The following is a 21,948-nucleotide window of genomic DNA, read 5'->3' as shown; positions in this document are numbered from 1 at the left end:
TGCAAATTACAAACAGCTCCCAGCACATTAACAGATACCAAACCAAGATACCATCTGCAGACCAGTAACAGATACCAACCCCAGCACAGTAAAAGACATAATCCTCAGCACAGTAATGGATACGATCCTCAACACAATAATGGATATAATCCCAAGCAGAGTTAGAGACAACAACACCAGCACAGTGTCAGATACCGATCCCAGCAAGTTAACAGATGCCAACTCCAGCAAGCTGGAAAGCTGTTGCAGTATACATTATGGCAAGAGATATCAGCCTCAGCATTGTGCCATAAGTTGCCTTGTGCAAAGACAGGCATTGACCAAATCACAGTAAAAGACACTGCCCCCAACACACTGCCAGATACCATCCCAAGAACATGGAAAGATAGCACATTCCACACAATTGGGTGCTCATGAAATGGGAGAGTTCCCACATGATTTCAGGAGTTTGGTTGCTTTGAAAGGATACAGAATAAAAAGCTGGTGATGGGCTTGTTTATCTTTCTCCCTTTTGCTCTTGTACTCTGTGTGGTGAAACAACTTCAAACACTATTTGATTTTGCAGATGCTTGGAGCCACAGCCTTACACATTAAATTTTACATGGTAAAGGGCAACATCAGGGAGTTTCCAGAGAACCTAGAACAACCACCACTGAAAGCTCAGTCAAACATAGCTGTCTTAGTAGCTAAAGTAGATGACATGACTTAAAATTGTAAACTCTGGACTGCCCTAATGGCTCAACTGGTATGGAACTGAGGCAAACAGACTGGGAAGCTTGCAGGGTTCGACCCTTGATCTGTGCTGACCAAGTTGTTCTCCTCAGGGGTGACACTTCTTTTGGTTAGTTGGGTATTTGGAACATGTGGAATGCCATCAACATGTTTAAAGATTCTCCGAGCCAGGCTACAGCAAAATCTGCAACTGTGGAATTTATGTTTGCTGTAAACAGCGTGGACATTCTCTCTCGATAGAGATACACCCCACTTATCCAAGTCCAGGGAGCTAAGGGAATGGCTGGCAATATTTACAGGGGAAATGGTGGAAATTAATCCGCTAAAACTATCCAGTTCAACAGTGCAATGCACGGGTAAGCTCCCGCTGTGTGTTCAGCTAGCCATTGGAATGTAGGGTTACATGGAAGAAACCAGTGACAGCTCACTGCTTTCAATTCCATTAGTGAACAAGGCTAAGTAATCAGGTTGGTTGAGCTTCAACAGTGCCCTGGAGTAAAACAGAAAGACTTGCATTTGTATAGCACCTTTCCTGACCGCAGGACATCCCAAAGTGCTTTACAGCCAATGATGAACTTCGGAACTGTAGTCACTGTTGTAATGTAGGAAAATGGGCAATGTGATAATGACCAGATAATCTGTTTTTCGTGATGTTAATTGAGGGATAGATATTGGCCATGACACTGCTCTTAGAGTCATAGAGTCATTTATGGCATAGAAGGAGGCCATTTGGCCCATCGAGTCCACACTAGCTCTCCAGTCAGTCCCACTCCCCCACTCGATCACCATAGCCCTGCAAGTTTATTTCCTTCAAGTGCCCATCCAATTTCCTTTTGAAATCACTAATTGTCTCCTCTTCCACCACCCTCATGGGCAGTGAGTTTCAGGTCATTACCACTCACTGCATTAAAAAGTTCTTCCTCAAATCCCCCCCTGCATCTCCTGCCAAAACCTTCCCCTAGTCCTTGTACCATCAGTTAATGGGATCAGTTTTTCCTTGTCTAAATTATCTAAGCCTGTCATAATCTTGAACACCTCTATCAAATCTCCCCTCAATCTCCTTTGCTCCAGGGAGAACAATCCCAACTTTTCCAACCTAACCTTGTAACTTTAATTCCCCATTCCTGGAATCATTCTGGTAAATCTCCTCTGCACCCTCTCAAAGACCCTCACATCCTTCCTAAAGTGTGGTGACCAGAACTGGACACAACACTCCAGTTGGGGCCTAACCAGAGCTTATAAAGGTTCAGCATAACTTCTCTGCTTTTGTCCTCGATGCCTCTATATATGAAGCCCAAGATCCCACATGCTTTGCTAACTACTCTCTAAATATGTCCTGCCACCTTCAAAGATCAATGCACCTACACTCCCAGGTCCCTCTGTTCCTGCACACTCTTTAGAACTGTTCCATTAATTCTATATTGCCTCTCCCTGTTCCTTCTGCCAAGATACATCACCTCACTCTTGTCAGTACTAAACGCCATCTGTCTGCCCATTCTGCTAGCTTATCTCCTGTTACAGGCAGTTCATATCATCCTCGCTGTTGCCACTCCTCCAAGTTTGTTAGCATCAGCAAATTCTGAAATTCTACTCTCTATTCCTTGAAATTATGCCATGGGATCCTTTATGGTTCACCTGAGAGGGCAGGCAGGACCTTGGTTTAATTTCTCATCCTCAGCACTGCACTGGAGCATCAGCCTAGATTTTATGTTCAAATCTCTGGAGCGGGACTTGAACCCACAACCTTCTAACTCAGAGGCACAGTGCTACCAACTGAGCCACAGCTGACACCTTGTGAATAGCGTGAGCCAGCCTAGTTCACAAATCAGATGACTGGGTCTCTCATGGTGAGCTGACTTCGTTCCAAGGTTCATTGCCAAGCATGTCATGTTGGAGCCATTTTGACTCCAACAAAGCCCCACTTTCCTCCTGTCCAAGAAGGTTGGTCACTCAGTGGTTGTTACACAAATGCCTAGTATCTCCCAGTGAGAAGTCACTGGATAGAAATCAAAAACATGAACCATGGCTGATTTCTTCCTCTTCATTTGCCAGGTAGACTGAGGCCAAATGTGTTGGCCCAACTGAGATTAACTCACTCAGCAGAGAGCAGCAATCAAAACTAATTCATGCTTGCTCCTTATGGCTCATTGCTCACCCGTGTAGTGTATTTAATTACCGAGCCATCAATATAGCCCTGGCGAGACAGAACTTTTAAATATCAGTAAATTCTTCAATGCTGAATTGTTTTGATAATTCATAGTATAAATGTATATCTTTCCCTGTAAACTTTTAAGAAAGACAAGATATCACCACAGCACTATAGTGAGCAGAGTCATTGTTTTCATATCTCATGAATGCAAAATATAAACTACAAGCAGAAAGGAACATTTTAAACTGCTAGATACCCCAATAAACACACTACTCACACACACGCTTACCCCTATATAATGACGGCCACACACATATCCCAATAAAATCACAGCTACATGCAACACACCAACACAGTGGCGCAGTGGTTAGCACCGCAGCCTCACAGCTCCAGGGACCCGGGTTCGATTCTGGGTACTGCCCGTGCGGAGTTTGCAAGTTCTCCCTGTGTCTGTGTGGGTTTTCTCCGGGTGCTCCGGTTTCCTCCCACATGCCAAAGACTTGCAGGTTGATAGGTTAATTGGCCATTATAAATTGCCCCTAGTATAGGTAGGTGGTAGGGAAATATATAGGGACAGGTGGGGATGTGATAGGAATATGGGATTACTGTAGGATTAGTGTAAATGGGTGGTTGATGGTCGGCACAGACTCGGTGGGCCGAAGGGCCTGTTTCAGTGCTGTATCTCTAAACTAAACTAAACACAGATACGCCAATAAGTTCACAGTCACACACAGATAAACACACTGCCATATTCAATACACCAATTAACACTTGGCTACACATGGACATCGCAATAAATGTACAGCTCATACACAAATACCAAATAAACTCACAGCCACATTCAAAAACTCACACCCACACAAGAAAAAAACTAAGACCCTCTGCCACAAATACTCCAAATACTTAAATGTGTACTTGACCTTAAGCTGAACTTCCAACCCCATATCCTCTCCATTGCAAAGACTATATGCTTCCACCTCTGTTAACATCACCTGCCTTCACTTCATCTTCAGTTTGCTTGCTACTGAAATACTCATCCATGCTTTAGTCACCTCCAATCCTCCCCTTCCATAAATTTCACAACATCCAGTACACTGTTGCTCATGGCCCATCCTGCACCATCTCACTCATCCATTACCTCCACCCTTGCTGGCCTACATTGGCTCATAGTTCCCTATCACCTAGAATTGAAAGCTCTCATCCACAGCCTTCATGACTTAGGTGTATCTCTGTAACCATCTCCAGCCCAATAACTATCCCCCTACCCCAGAACTCTCAGTTCCTTGTGCCTCCTTTTGCTCCACCAATGAACTTCAACTGTCTTAGCCCCATGCTCTGGATTCCTTCCGGAAACCCCTCTGCCTCTCTCTTCACCTTCGAGAGCCTCCTTAGAACTCAGTTTTTTAAACAAACGTTTTGGTAACCCTTCTAATATCTCCTTCGTTGGCTTGGCACCCATTTTTGTCTGAGTAAGCCTCTATGAAACACTTTGCGACATTTCTCCATGCTGTGGAACTATATAAATGCAAGCTGATGTTGAAACATCCCCAACAAACACACTGCTACTTATAGACACTTCTGGAAACTTTTCCCCTGTCACAGACCCAGGAAACTCATTCTATTTATAAACTCTTGGAAAAAAAAATCAGCACTGCTCAGTGTTACCCTGCAAACGTCAGCATCAGACTCACAAGAGGCTCCTCCCTACTCAGAAATAATTTGAAAAAAAATCTTTCTTTATTGCACCCTTCTGTTCCCTGAATCCTCCAAAAAAAACTTGTTTCGAGTCAGACGAATCTGGTTGAAATATTCATGCAGTTAGGTTCAAACTCAAAATTTTGATGGCATTCTTTGCAAACTTTCAAGCTGCAAGACTAAAAGTCAGCATGCTTCTCATTGCGCACATATTAAATGCAACCAACTTTTCATCACAATTCCAGCTATTCCTTTGCACACATTGAGATCTATTGTCACTCTCTCCTGACCTGTGAAAATTAGTAATTCAGCTCGGTGACAGCAGCAAGTGCAAAATGTGACATCAAAGGCGCATAATAGGAGGCTCTTAGGGCTGACAAAGAAAACCCATTCATCAATGAACTTTGAAGAGGTGCCAGCTTTGACAGGCGTGTGATCCAGCACTGCTCCACAGAACCAAGATCCCTGCAGGAGCAGAGCAGCCTGCCGTGAAGAGCTGTCCAGCCCCAGGAAAGGAATTCCACAGTTCCCAGAGGAATGTCGACCCTTTGATGCTGAAATGTCAACATGACCTCTTGGATATATTCCTTATGTGAGGAAACGCTAGTGTTATCCAAATCTATCCGATGCATTAGTAAGTGAATGAGTTGCCATTTTATTGTATGACAATAGTTAACAAATTTAAACTGAAAGTAATCAAGTTCTGAGCAAGAAAATGCAGCACGTTCCTTCTCTTAGGAATTTGCGAAAGGGCAATGCAGTTTAACAGGATGAATGGTCCAACCGCGAGGATTTTTATGACATTTTACTTGTGGCATTAAAAGATGAAGTCCAGATCCTGCAAGTTTCAAAGGAGAAGCATGGAATCTAATATCACGGCTTCTTCAACCTTTAGTCGCACATTTAGTGGGACTATATGATGAGGTCACCACTACCCGATGTAGAATTGCCTTTTCTACTTAAATCTAATGGTGTAATTCTTCAACAGCTAAGTGATGTAATCTCACAGGATGTGACCAATCCTAATTTATAGCAGAATGCAGCGTGAATTCATTCTGTCTCAGACAGATTTATAGCCTTTTTTCTCCCTACCTGGCTATGTTCTTATGATTTCTCCACATGTAAAACCTGACAATAATATACGGGACAGTAACACCACCCCCAACTCCATAAAAGCAGTAAAGTAACTAACCAGCAGGAATTAATGCATTCCAACAGTGTGGCCTAGACTAGCTGCCAGAGAATGGATTACCCATATCTGTGAGGATTACATGAGAGACAGCAGTTTGGGCCTCAGTGTGTATTGTGTGCTCCTTAAAGTGAAGCCTATTCTCTGCATCTGAATGGCAATATTTGAATATGAATAGAACTGCGTTTTAGATTGGTGTCACAGCCCTAAAAACAGACAATTTCTCTTTCACTTGTTAGGCGGCTGGTCTAAACATTTTGCTTTCTGCCATCTTGTGTTCTCTTTAAGTAATGTTTTTCTAAAAAATAAACCAGATGCTCAGTGCCACTTGCAGAGAAAAAGCACAGATATCAGCTTGCATTATTACTTCAATCGATGGATAGATTTCAACCCAAATGGCTTTAAAAACCCAACTGCAAATTGCACCACTTCAGATCTTTCCAATGACAGTTTAAGCAGAAGAGCTCTTCTGAGGTGATAATTAGGCCCATTCCCCTGCAGCATGGTTGCTTAGTGACTGGATTGTGAGAGAACAATGTCAGAGACTGCTCTTATGACCTACAAGGACCACAGTTACTTCTGTAAGGACACTGAGATGATAAATAGCTTCCCAGGGACAAACTGAGTGAAATGTAATGAGGGCCGCTAAATGAAAAAAAAAAGCCTTCAAAGAGATAACAGTGGAAAGGATAAAGTGCTTCTTGGAAGTGATCTCATTTACAGAACCAAATGAACTCGGGTCGCCTTTCTGCCCTTGCTGTGCTCTCACTGTGAGGGTAGCAGTTTCTCTCTTTATAGCTGAGGTTTCGCTGCAAGCCAAACTCGGCCTTGCGCCACCCTTAAGTCTTGCCAGAGTCAGTGCACTAAGCACGTGGCATGTAATGTCCTTTACATACCCCAGACCGACAAAATGGATGTTCCGCGCCACACCGGATTATTCATGGTTTCCCAGAGATTGAAACAATAAAACAACGTATTTATTATATTTTTGTGAACTGCTTTCCACTTACGCTGAGCACCTCAGTGACCTGCTGAGCAATAGATTGCACAAAGCACTTTAGGTCCTTACACTTTCTGCATTTACTTATCTAATGCTATCTGTCTGCCCTCAGTGTTGACATATTTAACATTCATCACCCTCTATTTGCAATTTCTCTTTTACACACCCAATGCTCGGCCCCTGATGATCGCCACCCCGGATTTGAACGCTGAATTTTGCCATCTGTGTTTATAGATGTGACAACCCCATCACTTCTGTGGAATGGGGCCCTTTCCATATCCCACCTGATTTGTGTATAACACCTGGCTTAAAGTTGAATTTCAGCTCCCGTTCCCCCAGATCTTTACAACAGCTAATTTCAGAACAATTATGAAAACGCAGGTTCCAGAAACACTCAGATGTTATGAGCTTGGTTGTATGCAGAACAAGCTGACAATTTAGGCCTCATAATACAGCCTGGAAGCCAGTTAGGGCTTCGTTCCGGTTCAACTCTGAGCAGATCTGCTGCTGTGTAGGTTTCTGGTGCCTCTGTTCAGGGGCTTCCTGGCTGTGGGATGTTGTCAGAGCTGGAATTCAGCATTGGTCCCTCCCCACAGAACCTGTAGTTCGAAAAGAGCTATCTGCTCCGCAGTTTGGTTTTCCCCCTTGCACTAAGGATAAGCCAGGCCTCCCTTGTCAATTGCCTGGGGCAGCACATTCGAAAGCAGGAGATCAGTGTGAGGTATGAAAACCATGTCTCATCTCACTATGGTACATTGTGTTGCAGCATTCCTGACAGTGACCCAGGAGCAAAACATTGCTTCAGATTGCAATCCTCAACAGAAATTGGCAGTGGATGTGTGTACGGGGATATTGCTCAGACAGATTGTTTTGAGATGAGGTAAAATAATCTCTGGCTTGTTAAAATTCTTAATGTGCACACAACCTGGAGTTAATTAGTAACTAGAAAGTATGAACTTGCAATTATATAACACTTTTCACATCCTTAGAACACTTTGGAAGTGTAGTGACTGATGTTTTTGTAGATAAAAGAGACTGCTAGTTTGCACACAAGGGGCTGAATTTTACGCCGCCCCAGCGGGTCAGGTGGTGGCGTGGGGGTGGCATAAAATTGAGCGGGAGGCCTACCCGCTCTGCTTCCGCCTCCGGCCAAGTTTACAGTGTCGGGCGGGGGGTGGGAAACGGCCTGCCCGCCCAAGACCAATCAAGGCCCTTAAGTGGTCACTTAACGGCCACAAGGGCCCTCGCCTGCCTCCACGGGTATTTTACCAGTGGCAAGCAGGCATGATGGGGATGACAAAGGCCGCCCAGCGATAGCTGCCGGCCTTTCCACGCCCCGGGGTGGGGGGTGGGGCGTCTTGGGTCCCGGGGGTGGGTTGGGAGGCGGGGGTGGCCCTCAATCGGGCACCCTGTGCCTGACTGTCATTGCCCTCCCCCCCGTCCCCCACCCCCAAATGACCACTCCAGCCTCAAAAGGAAAGGACCGATCTCCCTGGTGAGGCAACCTTCACTTACCTTCCCTCCAGGCTCCTTGGCATTGGCTGGGCTGCAGTCCAAGTAGTGGCCACCACTCCCGGTGGCGCTGCTGGGACTAAGAGCTGCCGGCCCGCTGATTGGCCGGCAGCTCACGGAGGGTGGAAGTCCTGCTTCGGGGGATCCATCCTGTATTTTATGTTGGTGGCGATTTCCAGTCCGCCTAAGGTAAAATTCAGCCCATGGTCTCACAAACAGCAAATGAGATAAATGACCATTTGATCTGTTTTAGTGTAAAAGCGCCAAGTCCCATTCACCCCTCACCCTTGTGCTTGTTGACTGGTTACTGGTGAAGCAATGACTCAATTTTAAAATTCTCATCCTTATTTTCAAATCCCTCCATGGCCTCACCCCCTCCCTATCTCTGTAATCTCCTCCAGCCCTACAACCCCCTGAGATATCTGCGCTCCTCTAATCCTGGCTTCTTGAACATCCCCGATTTTAATTGCTCCACCATTGGTGACCGTGCCTTCAGTTGCCTACGCCCCAAGCTCTGGAATTCCCTCCCAACACCTCTCCACCTCTCTTCCTATCTTTATGCCTTTAAGACACTCCTTAAAGCCTACCACTTTGATCAAGCTTTTGACCTTCTGGCCATATATCCCCTTATCTGGCTTGGTGTCATATTTTGTTTTATAATGGTCCTGTGAAGCACATGGGATGCTTTATTATGTTAAAGGTGCTATATAAATACAAGTTGTTGTTATGTTTGGGTGAGGGACAAAAGTTGGCCGGGACACTGGAAGGGGTCCTTGCTCTTCATATTGTAATTATATAAGTTTGTTGTGTTATATAAATTATAAGTAGAAGAATACTTGCATCTGTATATGGCTTTACCATATAGAAATGTATTTATGCTTCGGAGTGTAGCGAGTGCAAAATGCTGTAACCATAATAGTATGTTAGTGTGCACTGTTAAATATAGAACATACTGAAAGATCTAAGATTTTATGTAACTTCACTGGAAATCAGATGAACAAGTGCAAGAGATGATGTGGAAAAGGAACAACTGTAACGTGACTTCAAAGTTCATGCGAACATTAACAACACAATGAAAGCCAATCAAACCACTGCATTGTCCCAACAGGCATCTAATTTACAATTTCCCATGCACTTTCAGGGCACAATAGCACAGGTGATATGAGAACCAGCAGAAATCACTAACAGGAATGGTAAGAGATTGCAAGAAATGGTCGCAAAAGCTTAGTATGTGTTCAAAATCCATCAGGAAGAGATCCCCCACCAATTCGGAACACCAAGGAAACAGTAGAGACTGGTAGCAGCACCAGTCCTGTGTGAAGGCAAGAGGGACAGTGCGTCCTGATGGTGATAAATCCTCCTTATTGAGCGATACAATCAATGGTCTTCATCAGGGGAGTGTTCCAGAGGTCACGTTGTGATTTACGAACCTAGCCGACAGTTTCATCAAATTACACAAGTTGTGGATTGTCCAACCAATTCCAAGGGAATTAGATTACAGATAGGCTCAAATACATAAAGCTTTGTACAGATTGGGAGATGGGCTTTTCAAGATAGTTACTTCATTTCGAAGCTGCAAAAGGCAACTTTGCTTCCTCAGGTCTGGAGTCGGCCTTTAACCCAATGAGAAAACAAGTGTCATCTCAGTTAGGGTCTTCATTTCATTTTGGAACAACCTTTGAAAACTTTAAGCAAAAGGCGTAGTTTCAGGAATTACTACTATTGTCCATAATCTTTTATTCCATTATCAAGTCTATCCAATAATACTAAACCATTTCTGTTGGTTTCGGTCAGCATGTAGTGTCTTCCCGATCCAATAAAAGTTTAAGATTCAATAATAACTTTTAAATAAATTTTTTCTGAGTGTAAGCCTTTGCAATAATTTTGGGATTCATTGTTTTCTCTGTGCTTTGCAGATCTCATTGGGAAGGATGAGTTCGGTTTCATCTACTAACTAGCTCTGCTCAGAGCAGAGATTTTCCAGAGGCATCTCTCTATTATTCACCCACAAAACCCATCTCTCTTTATGGTAATGTGGTGAATATTTCTGCGAGCCAGCATCTCAATTACATATTTATTTTCCCCATGGGTTCTCAGAGCAAGAGCCGACCTCTTTGGTCCTTTTTGGATATTGTTTAAGATGTTATCTTCAGAATGGTGAACATGATACAGTTCATTGTAACCTCTTGTTTAATTTATTAAACAGAAAGTGATGGAATGGGGCAGCCTTGTAGTGCAGCTTGCTTGTGCAGTAATGTATCCCTCCATGAAGCCAAAGAGTGTTCTTAGCGTAGCCATAATCAATCAAAACTGGGCAGCTGGGTGGAGCATTGCTGAATAGGGGTCTGAATTCCCAAGAATGTGGGAAAATTGAAGGGTGCGTAAACTTGTATTGTTTCCAGGCTGGTCTGTATTTTTCTAATCTGCTCCCAGGTGGCTGAGTTGGATTGCTTAGTTAACTTGCTCCCAGGCTGCTTCCTAGCTGTATGGCTTCCCGTATGTTCTGCGGCTATACCAACTCGCTGTAGCATTGCAACTGAGTTGTTCCCAGATTGTTTTTAAATTAAAAAACAGGTGACGTGCCAAAGACCGTGGCTTAGGATACCAGCAGAGTTAAAAGGAAACATGAGAAGCTGAAGTAAATGAAGAGGTAGTCATTATGCTGAGCTATGGATGAGTTTCATCGAGCCTGCTCCTGGCATTGTCTTCACTGTACTACTCCCAGCCTAGGCCATTGCTAACCTGTGTGCTCTTTGCAGCTTTATAAATATGACCTATTGGTTTAGTATGACTAGTCAGTGAAGAGCATTGATCAAAAGTAGCATCTATCAAACAGCATACTGCACTGGGTATCCAGAAGAGTCTTGAAAGGACCAGAAAGCAATAAATAAAATGGAACAAACCCAACAAAGACCAGGATCTGAACTCAATCCAATTCTAAACCTGAGCAGATGGCTCAGCCAATCAATAAGTATCGTTACGATCACCTATTGATAAGTTGCATCCAAATGAAGGCCCACCTCATGTAACATTAGTATCACATATGAACGTTTCAAGTTTCCTGTTATATGAAGTCCGATCTGGCCAGTCAATTCACAGGGAATTGAAGTACCTGAGCTCTTACACACAAATGCAATTAAGTCAATTTGTTTCCACAAATAGAACACAATCTAATAAATCTAATGAAGTAATGGTCAAAGAACAGTCAATGCACTGGCCTGCTTCTAATGGCTGGCCTGTTCATTTCAGGTCAGGTTTAAATAATCAGAAGCTAAACAGTAACCTCTACAGGCTTCATCCCATTCCGAAGCAGGTCTTTCAGTAAATTAATTACATACTTTAGTGTCAGGGCAGGGTGATTTTGAAAAATGGCTTTAATACTGCTTGCACTACAAACTAAAATGGTGTCCTACCATTCCATGGCACCACATGGCACTCTGCTGCTTTGCCCTCTGGAACCACATTTATCAGAAGCAATACCTTCCCAATGAGCTGCAGAGGCAGTTATATATATTTTGCTTCTATGATTGAAATGGGATGAAATCCAATAATCTTCTGTGTGATGTGATTCGGAATACTGTTTCCTGGATAGGAGTAGCAAACATTTCACTCTCCAGCAGGCAGATTCTGACTTGCCCTATATTGGTCACTGGTCTTATAGAATCGTAGAATCAGAAAATGGTTACAGCACAGAAGGAGGTCATTCGGCCCGCTGTGTCTGTGCTAGCTCTCTGCATTAGCACCCCTGGAGCAGGTCATTGCTGACCAAGACCTTGTGGAAAGGCTGGGATTTAGGGCACCGTACTGAAGTCCACTTTCACTTCAGTCACTGCTGCAATCAGCTGAATACAAAGCACACACTGCAGTTAGTGAACAACTTATTGAAGTAAAGTAAAAGGTCCCCGATGGAATTAAATAAACACTTGAGAAAGAATGAAACACAGAGCATGAAGAAGGAAGTGGAATCAGAATGGATAGCTCCGATTGAGGAGCTAGCACCAAGACAAACAGTAAAGGGCAAGTGCCTTCCTGATGTAACAAAGTTTCTATCATTCTATAATCATCTTATCTATGATGCTGTCAGACTCTGCAGTAACTCCTCCTTCTTAGAGGTACATCAGATTCACTTACTTGCAACCTGCACTTTTGCTTTCCGGCTGACCAGTAGCCCTAAGCAGTTTTGGGCAGTGCAGTCATATTCACCCTCATCAGAGGAGCCGTCATCCCTCAGCTTCTGGAATTTTGTGATGTAGAGTGATCCGTTGGCGAGCAGAGAGATGTGTTCACTATCAGACAACAGGACTCCATTCTTCCTCCATGACTTGCTGATGGGCTGCATTCCTTCCACTTGGCAGTGCAGTTTCAGAGGGTGAGCCTCCACTGCCACAACATCACTGGGTTCCAAGGTGAAAGTCAGTTCTGAGGAACAGCCTAAATCTAAGAAAGGAAACAAAGAAGCACATAATAGCATCACCTTCTATATCATTTCTTACATGTTTTGTTGCAATTGCAATACACATTCACAATAAATGCACTGAACCTTTCTGAAGCCACATATTTCAGATCTAGAACAACAATTCACAATAATATTAACAAAACAGTGTGACGTGACCATAAAGGGCCATATAGGGGCATATCATAGAGCCTTGTGGCCCACATACAAAGTTTGAATCCATGTTCACATCAATTTGTATACATTTCAAGTTGCTGAAGCTAATTGCAGCAACCTTACTGTCCCTATGATTGGGGTCAGCTAACTTAGAACATAACAGGGAGTAAGCCAGAAACCATCATTGCTCTGTCCCACATTGGCCAGGCCAATTACCAATTGAGCCATTGGGAGAGGTTGTATGTAATGCTATTGGTACTAGCAACTGCTCATAGTTTAAATGGGTGCTGATGATGTCACGGGGCGGCACAGTGGCGCAGTGGTTAGCACTGCCGCCTCACAGCTCCAGCGACCCGGGTTCAATTCTGGGTACAGCCTGTGTGGAGTTTGCAAGTTCTCCCTGTGTCTGCGTGGGTTTCCTCCGGGTGCTCCGGTTTCCTCCCACAAGCCAAAAGACTTGCAGGTTGGTAGGTAAATTGGCCATTATAAATTGCCCCTAGTATAGGTAGGTGGTAGGGAAATATAGGGACAGGTGGGGATGTGGTAGGAATATGGGATTAGCGTAGGATTAGTATAAATGGGTGGTTGATGGTTGGCACAGACTCGGTGGGCCGAAGGGCCTGTTTCAGTGCTGTATCTCTAAACTAAACTAAACCTACAAAAAGGACATGCACTACCAACTAAACTATGAGGAAGTGTAGTTGTATCACACACACAGTTAAGGATGCGCACTAGTTGTTGCACGTAATGTAAAATTACACATTAACAACTCCACATGCAATACCAACTTGTATTTGCATCTTTATGTATCAGATGAACCCATGATAGCATCTGCATGAGTAAAACTGTGTGCTTGCAACTACGCATTTGACAAAAGTGCACGAGTAATTGCACACATAACATCTGATTATACAGCGCTATATACACAGAAAAGGAAATCTACAGGAGACAACATGTATTGGTAGTTGTCAGTGTGAGTGGGCATCGATTCGATACAGTAGGCACAGCTGGTACTTATCTGTGCAAATACTGATGCGTGCACTCAGGCTATGTGTAAATTCTAGCATGCATCCTATTGTATTACATGGAGAGTCTTAGGTGCACAAACACACCTCTGCAGCCACTATCATATATCCATACTATCTATCAACATGACAAGGTTGCATGACACCCTCCACACATGTAATGCAATCTAATGTATTTCTGGATAGGGACATCTGGTGGTCTTCTTGTAAAACTTAATATTCACATTTAAAATCTGATGTTTAATTTTTGAAGGAAACATCTGAAAACAACAAATATCAAAAGCTCATCATTGGATCAGGAACATCCATCACCCTCACAACTACAGTGAAGTAAAATCACACAGTATGTTATAACTTTCTCTGCACAAAGTGCTTAAGCGATCAATGGAAAGTAACACTGTATAATTGGATGGCAGTGGCCAAGGTTGTTCAATGACAGCAGCTCTTATTAACATACAGTAAACTAGGGGCTGGCCTTGAGCAGTATTTCTCAGTCATGCTGCCTGCACAAGAAGAGCTTCCTCTTCCAATTAACCAGGCAAAATCTAATCTGTTCAACATTCCTTAGAAAGAACAACAGTCTCCACCTTCTACTACATGATATTGGAATCTCAGGCACTGCTTTCAGTATTTTCAACATGCCTGATGTTTAAATCCCTTTGACGTCAGTGCAGGCATTCCACTGCAATGCTGAAAGGCAACAACTTGCTTTATCATACAGCGCGGTTTCTACAATAAAGTTTGATGGATCTGACAGTGAGGTCCCAAATAAGACCTTCAGGGGCCTACTTTCAGACAACGTGTAAAGACAATTAAGACAGTTTTATGCTGGTAATTGTGCACATTTGCCACCATGCATTAACACTGCATAGTCTGAACTAATCCCCATCAACTGCCAATTTTAGTTAAAATTGTTCAAATACAATAAGCAACACTGAACCAGTTCACCTATACAACTAACTTGACTTACTACAGCACTGTGAGTAGAGGGTGGAAAATACAGTGGAGCTTCTTTGAAGTAATTTGCATTAATCTGTGAGCACAAAAATATTAACCATGCTTTAGCAAATCTATGTTGCCAAGGCCAGTAAAGTGCTAGTGATAACTAAACTTTTTAACCTCCTAGGTGAGGGAAACAGCACTAAATTCTTTGCGCCTGTGGCTGCTTCTCAGCTTTGGGATATACTTCTTTACACTTCCTTCAGGGTAGGATTTTTACTCAGCAACATGAGAGACATCAATGCTGCAAAATGAAATGTATTCCCATTTTGTCAGTTCTAGGTCCAGTGTCCTCCTTTGTCCTTCAATCCAGTTCTACATTCCTACTTCATATACTGTTTTGAAACGTGCATTATGTTGCCACTTCGCTGTCATTAGTGCAGTCTGTTTTCAAAACCTTCTGTTGCATGTTCTGACTTTTATCATCTGGCTTCTGCTTTCAAGTAATATATCTGTGTGGAAGATGACTTGGTTTATGCCAATTGAAAGACAAACTTGATTTTCTGTACAATAATTTTCCAACGGTTGTACTGCAATCTTTTCCTAAGTGTGCATTGAACTAGGCGTCAGCACTGAAAAAGATCTGTGGTAGAGCACCCTAATGTCTCAGCCTCATTTTGCAATGGAAACGCCATTTGAGAACAGGAACCACATTGTTTTATTCTTGCCAATGAAAGTAAAAATTGGTTCAGATATGACTAACAGTGTCTGTGATGTAAGGGTTTTGAAATGTTGGAATGTACAACATTATTTAAGCTAATTGCACCTGACCCCCTAATAACTAGTTAAATCTGTGTTTCAGTTCACTGGGTGATAATTATTCACCATTGTGATAAATGAGTATCAGAATTTGCAAAGTGGTGTTAACACCGCTCAAGTACCCTTAACACCTGAAGTGTAATACTTTGCCTGATAATAACTGAACAGCAAAGTTAGCATAGATACAAATCACTCAGTATCAATAGGATGTATTAGCTTTCAAGTCCTATTCAAGCTCACTGTGTTAAGAACAGCTGTTCTAAAATCTCTTTAATATCAAGATTTATCCTTTCACATTCTCTCTAAAACGGTGTTTTAAGCCTTTGGAGTACACTTAACACCTACTTACACTCAGAGGTGCTCATTACTGTTAAGGTATAGTTTGGATAAAACCTATGTAAACACTGCATCACATGCTTTAACAGTTCTCAGCCATATCAGTTGCACACATACATGCATCCGCACAAGAATTCAACACTGCCCCCACCCAAACATCACCCCCCACCCCCACACTGCCATCTTCATTGACAGGCTACCCCAAACACATTGATGTACACATAACATCCATCAACACAGCAGTATGAGTCCTGCATGATTCACATGCAGAAATACACACATCAGGCATTTGCACAACAGAGATGAACACTGGATAATTTACTTGCTCCTTTCTAAAATTCTATCCCCCTGTACTTTTCTTTCAGTTTCCCAAAGTACCAACATGTCAGATATGCAAGAATCCTTTGCTATTAGCACTGCAGAAAAGTAGATTTAAATGTCAGTCATTAACAACTAGCTGTAGATGGTATATTCTCTAATTTGCTATCTCACATACAATAATATCAATGTTTTAGTATTGGTTCCGACTCCAGATTTAGGTAAGGTTCTATAAAATGATGATACTGTACTTCTATGGAATAATCTTCATGAAACACAGCTAGACTTACCAGAACAGTTCCCAAAACCCAGGAATCCTCCCCTCCCCCTCCTGCCCAAAGGCAAAAGATGACAGCTAATGTGAAAGTTACAGTCTACAGAAAGCATCTTTAATAAGAGATACCTGGGAGGAAACTGCAGAGTGATGGATCAATTAAGGGATTCTACTAATGTAACAGACCATAAGACCACGCAGTTTGGGAAGATCTCAAAACCTCTATTCAGTCTGAATTACACATTCACAAGCTGAGTTCTCATAGCAAACAGTGTAGAATAGGATTCATTATTATCTTTGATAGATACTACATTCGGTTTATGAATGTGCACAAATCTTGATTTCAGCATAGATTATGTATAATGCATGCAATACTGCAGGACATTGTCCCTTTCAGAGGTGCCATGTTAAAGGGTATTCTATCCCTTAGATAAAAGCAAGAATCTGCAAATACTGGTAATCGCTACCAAGAACAGAAAATGCTGGAAACACTCAGCAGGTCAGGCAGCAACTGTGGAGAGAACAGTGGAGTTAACGGTTCAAGTGTGGACCCTTAATCAGAACAGTTGCTGTCTGACCTCTTGAATATTATCAGTATTTTCTGCCTTTGTTTCTGCTTATTAAATCCTCTGTTTGCTCCTCTTATGTTTAACCAGATTATCAACATGATTCTCCTATTGCTCAGCACAGTGTGTTCCCATGGACCTGTGATATGCAATAGTGCTTTGTAAACTGGAATCTCAATCTGGTTTCATTAGCAATGCATAGTCACTGCAGACTTACATGTAACAATAGTGGTTCTCTAGCACATCACCAATTGAAGTTTAATAACAGAAGACAGACTTGCATTTATATAGCACTTTTCAAGACCTCAGGATGTCAGAAAGTGTTTACAGCCAATGACATACTTTAGTGTTGTCACTGTTATCACGTACAACAAGCATTAGGCAGCTGTCTTAGGTTTAGATGCTGAGATGTAATGACTTAGTGCTCGTCCAGGTTCTTGAGTGAAATTAAATAAGTGGTATCAGCTGGATTGATTGCCAATGTGGAGATAGGTGACTCAAAATTGGACCATATTGAGTTGGGTTAGTTAATGCTGGATGTTGCTGAGTTAGAAGCATAGAAGAACCATAGAAAAATTACGGCACAGAAGGAGGCCATTCAGCCCATCATGTCTGTGCCGGCTGAAAAAAATAGCTGCCCAATCTAATCACTCCTTCCAGCACCTGGTCTGTAGCCTTGCAAGTTACACCACTTCAGGTGCATGTCCAGGTACCCTTTAAATGAGTTGAGGGTTTCTGCCTCCACCACTGATCCAGGCAGCGAATTCCAGACACCCACCATCCTCTGGGTGAAAGAGCTTTTCTTCATGTCCCCTCTAATCCTCCTACCAATCACCTTAAATCTGTGCCCCCTGGTAATTGACCTCTCTGCTAGGGGAAACAGGTCCTTCCTGTCTACTCTACCTAGGCCCCTCACAATTTTGTACACCTCAATTAAGTACCCCTCAGCCTCCTCTGTTCTAAAGAAAAACAACCCTAGTCTATCCAATCTTTCCTCATAGCTGCAACTTTCAAGCCCTGGCAACATTCTTGTAAATCTCCTCTGTACTCTCTCCAGAGCAATTATATCTTTCCTGTAATGTAGTGACCAGAACTGTACGCAATACTCCAACTGTGACCTAACCAGCGTTTTATACAGTTCCAGCTTCACATCCCTGTTTTTGAATTCTATACCTCCACCAATAAAGGAAAGCATTCCATATGCCTTCTTCGCCACTCTAACTATCTGTCCTGTCACCTACAGGGACCTGTGGACACGTACTCCAAGGTCTCTCACTTCTTCTACCCCTCTCAATATCCTCCCATTTATTGTGTATTCCCTCGCTTTGTTTGCCCTCCCCAAACGCATTTCTTAGGTTTTTAGGTCATTTGACAGCTGTACCATTGGAGCATTCTTTTGGGTTGGAGTTGTAGGTGTTGGATTGTGCAGGAGAAAGTAACCCTGCGTTGAGTAAGAGTTGCTGTCTTGGTTATTCGCACCATGTGGTGTAACAAAGATTAACCGTCCATGCATTTGCTTTTTTCCTGCATGGCTGAGCGGAACTCCTCTGCCATCTCCATCCCTCCCTCCTAAATCTGGGCTGTGTTCAGCTCTCCCCCGGGGGCTGTGCTGCTGCTACTTGCCTCCAGGCAGGTTCATGGGTTCCGAGGTTCTCTGGTGAATTAAAATCACAAAATGCGCTGAGGCTGCAGCTGCGCTGTCGTTAGACCGTGCAGTCCCGGATCCTTGTTTCCAAAGGAAACCATCACTGGTGGCCGGAGGCTCAGTCCGGATCCTCTCCCTGGGTTTCTGCAGTCTCACATTGTGCTGAATTCCCTCCCCACCCCCCACCCCACAACTCCGACTGCTGCTTCGAAATCCCTCCGGGACTGCCAGCACTGGAAGCGGCCACAGAGCCACGAACTACCCGGGGACAAAGAAGGATTTGTGAACCCTCGACAACTGAAGTTGACCAAAAAAATAGGAAATAAGTCAAGGGAAGGTGGAGAAATTATCGTGATGTTAAGTGGCGAGAGTCTTGACATTGACGATTGGAGTATTTAAACTATACATGTATCCATAGCAACTTAAAAAAAATTAATCCACGTTGAAGGGGCGTTACTGCATGTGTGATTTATATATATATATATATAATTATATTTAAAAAAAACATTTTCCTAAAGGCCACTCCAAACCTTTCTGGCAGAAAATAACTGAAGAGGTAAAAGGGGAACAAACCTCATGCAGCTGATCACAAAGAAAAGGAGGCAGATTATTGCTGGATGTTCTCATCCCAATATTAAGCCTCTAAAGCGATTATTTTGCCACCACTAGCCATGCTCCTGGCTCAGAGCTGACTCCGAGCTCCCTCTCTTGTTTACACACACACACACCCTCAGCTCGCACGCTGTCTTTCCCACTGCAGTTACAATCCTCAAAATCTACCCCCAAGAGGTAAACAAAATAAACTTTTCAACCATTTCCACACATGGCATCAATATCATGCGTTTGTTTTTATTTTACTACTGAGTCCAAAAGCTTGCACCAGATAAATTGGGGGAGGGAAGCCCCCCCCCCCCCCCCCCCCCCCCCAAAAGAAACGGAACCATCCCGGGGTCAAATGAACAGTGAATAAAACAAAGACTTTCCGGGAGATTTCACTGCCCGGAGATGGTGAGTAGATTTCATGTGATTTCTGCCCCGCTCTGAGCTCCTCATACCCCCGCCCCCCCCTCTCCCCCCCAGTCTCCCTGAAGGATCCCTTTGATGGAGTCTTGGGGCTCCGTGCGGCCGTTTGGTCCCTCTTCCCCGCTGCTAGCCCGGACCCGGGGAACACGCGGGGTGAAAGGAGAGGGGACCATCTCCCAGTTCAGTGAGACAAGAGATTCAAGGGGTGATGGAAATGGGGTGGGCGGGGGGTGGGGGAATCTCCATCTGAAAACCAGCAGATGGTTCCCGGCTCGCATCCTCCATCTGTCAAAGAGCAGTTTTGCAGAAAGAGAGAGAGAGAGAAACATTTCGGTTTCCTCCTATTTTTGTTTTGTAGCGATGCCTTTGCAGTGTGGGTGAGAGGTGGGGGGGGGGGGGGGGTTATATTTCCTAATCGGATCGCTGGGGCTCACTTGCAGCCGTTTGTGGCCAAACTTATCCCCAAGGTCAGTTCAGGAAATTGCAGCCGCAGACAAAAGGTTTGGAGTTGGGGTTTGCGGGGGGGGGGGGGGGGGGGTGGGGGGTAGAAAATGCAACTTGGTGATCTGCAAGAAGCCAAACTACTCACCTCCGAGAGCGATCAGGAGGGAGCCCAAGAAGTAGCAGGGCACAGGCAATCTCCTCAACGCCATTCCACTTCTGAGTATAACCCTCAAAGCAGGAGCTCAGCGACAGTCATAGTGTAGGACAGTGTGGGATGGGGAGGCTGGACCTGCTTACGCCATGGTGCTCAATGCTCATCTATCAGAGTTTGTCAGCATCTCTCCGCGCTCGCTCACTCCACTCACACACACACACACACACAGAGAGAGAGAGAGACTCAGGAGGCCACGATCGGGGGAAGTGCAGCCACCTTATTGCTGCCTCCGGCCACGGAGCTGCAAACACACACAACATACACACACACACACATCCTGCCGGGGCTCGCAGTCATCCACACGGCACCGAGCTCCACTCTTCTGCCACAGCCCACTTGGCCAGGAGAAAGGCAGGCAGAGCTCGCCATGAATAGAGTGAAATTTACCAGGAGTCCTGGGCAGGGTCAGCGCCCGGACTGAGTCGCCTGGGAGAGGAAGGCTCCCACTGGCTAAAACAAAAAAAAGTTCTTAATTTCCAGGATAGACAAATTTTGAAGTTCCAGCTTTCTCAAAATGTATTTAAAAATAGAAAGACGCCTTAAACGTCTACCTGCGTTTGTAGCTAAAGGGGGATGTGGAGCAGTTTGGAATATGAAAGGTGGACAGGATAAGAAATTGTTTTGTTTGAATGGAGAACTGGTCTGTTTTGAATGATTTGGATAATACCGTGTAACCCAGCTCACAACCAGCACCATTATCAATATTTCCGCGGATGAGATACGGTCAAGCCGATCAGAACAAATATCTCCCCACACCGTCCTGTAGTTCATATATTATCTATAGGATAAGTGTAAAACAAACAGTTAAAACATTTTACACGCAGAGACGGTTTGTGAACAATTTCAAAACACGCCAAACACAATAGCCCCATTAAAATGAACACACTTTTAAAACATTTAATTTTAACGAGGTTTACTATATTGCTCATCCTGCTGTGAAATTCACCTCGAGGCTTAGATGTGAATTTCCAAATCCCCGCGCGTTTGGTGCTAAAGAGACGACATAGGTTATGGATATGAGAAGAATTAACGCAGATTTTATTTTTATGGAATGGTAAATAATACATTTAAATTGTGTGAATATTTTAGATAGTGTGGCCGAGCTAAGAATTTTATACACACTCAGTTACTTACTATTAAATCAAGTTATACCGGGACTCAAAATGTTCCATGTATTACATTTTATAGAATAGGAAGAATAGGGGTTTCAGTGGCATGAATTTTAAAACAATTATGGTATTTTAAAAATATTTTAAATCTTACAGAATATTAAACTACACAATGAACCAACTTTCTGCTTTTGCACTTGCGTTACAATTCCAGGGTTTGTTAAATGAAGGATAAATATCCCCAAACAGGATATTAAACATAGAATAAAACTCCCTCTGCACATTAAACAGGCGTAGGTCAGATGTGGAATAGGGTAGAGGCACGGTAAAGCTCCACCTACTCTGATGAT

The 21,948-nt window shown here is 43.5% G+C and overlaps 1 protein-coding gene across 1 annotated transcript in view; it reads right to left on the bottom strand.

Annotated features, from left to right (window-relative positions):
* The window catches only part of igdcc3 (immunoglobulin superfamily, DCC subclass, member 3), a 128,692-nt gene extending 108,128 nt beyond the window's left edge, over nt 1-20,564 (bottom strand). Inside the window, exons 1-2 of the mRNA XM_068018038.1 lie at nt 20,421-20,564; nt 12,409-12,714 (exon numbers count right to left, since the gene is read on the bottom strand). Of these exons, the coding sequence (XP_067874139.1) occupies nt 12,409-12,714; nt 20,421-20,484 (370 nt within the window). The 5' untranslated portion in view covers nt 20,485-20,564. The remainder of the gene's footprint in view (nt 1-12,408; nt 12,715-20,420) is intronic.
* Nucleotides 20,565-21,948: the final 1,384 nt, after the last annotated feature.

The sequence above is a fragment of the Heterodontus francisci genome, chromosome 38 (assembly GCF_036365525.1).
Source record: "Heterodontus francisci isolate sHetFra1 chromosome 38, sHetFra1.hap1, whole genome shotgun sequence".
Lineage (NCBI taxonomy): Eukaryota > Metazoa > Chordata > Chondrichthyes > Heterodontiformes > Heterodontidae > Heterodontus > Heterodontus francisci.
The sequence above is the reverse complement of the archived record's forward strand: the minus strand, read 5'-3'. Positions and strand labels throughout refer to the sequence as shown.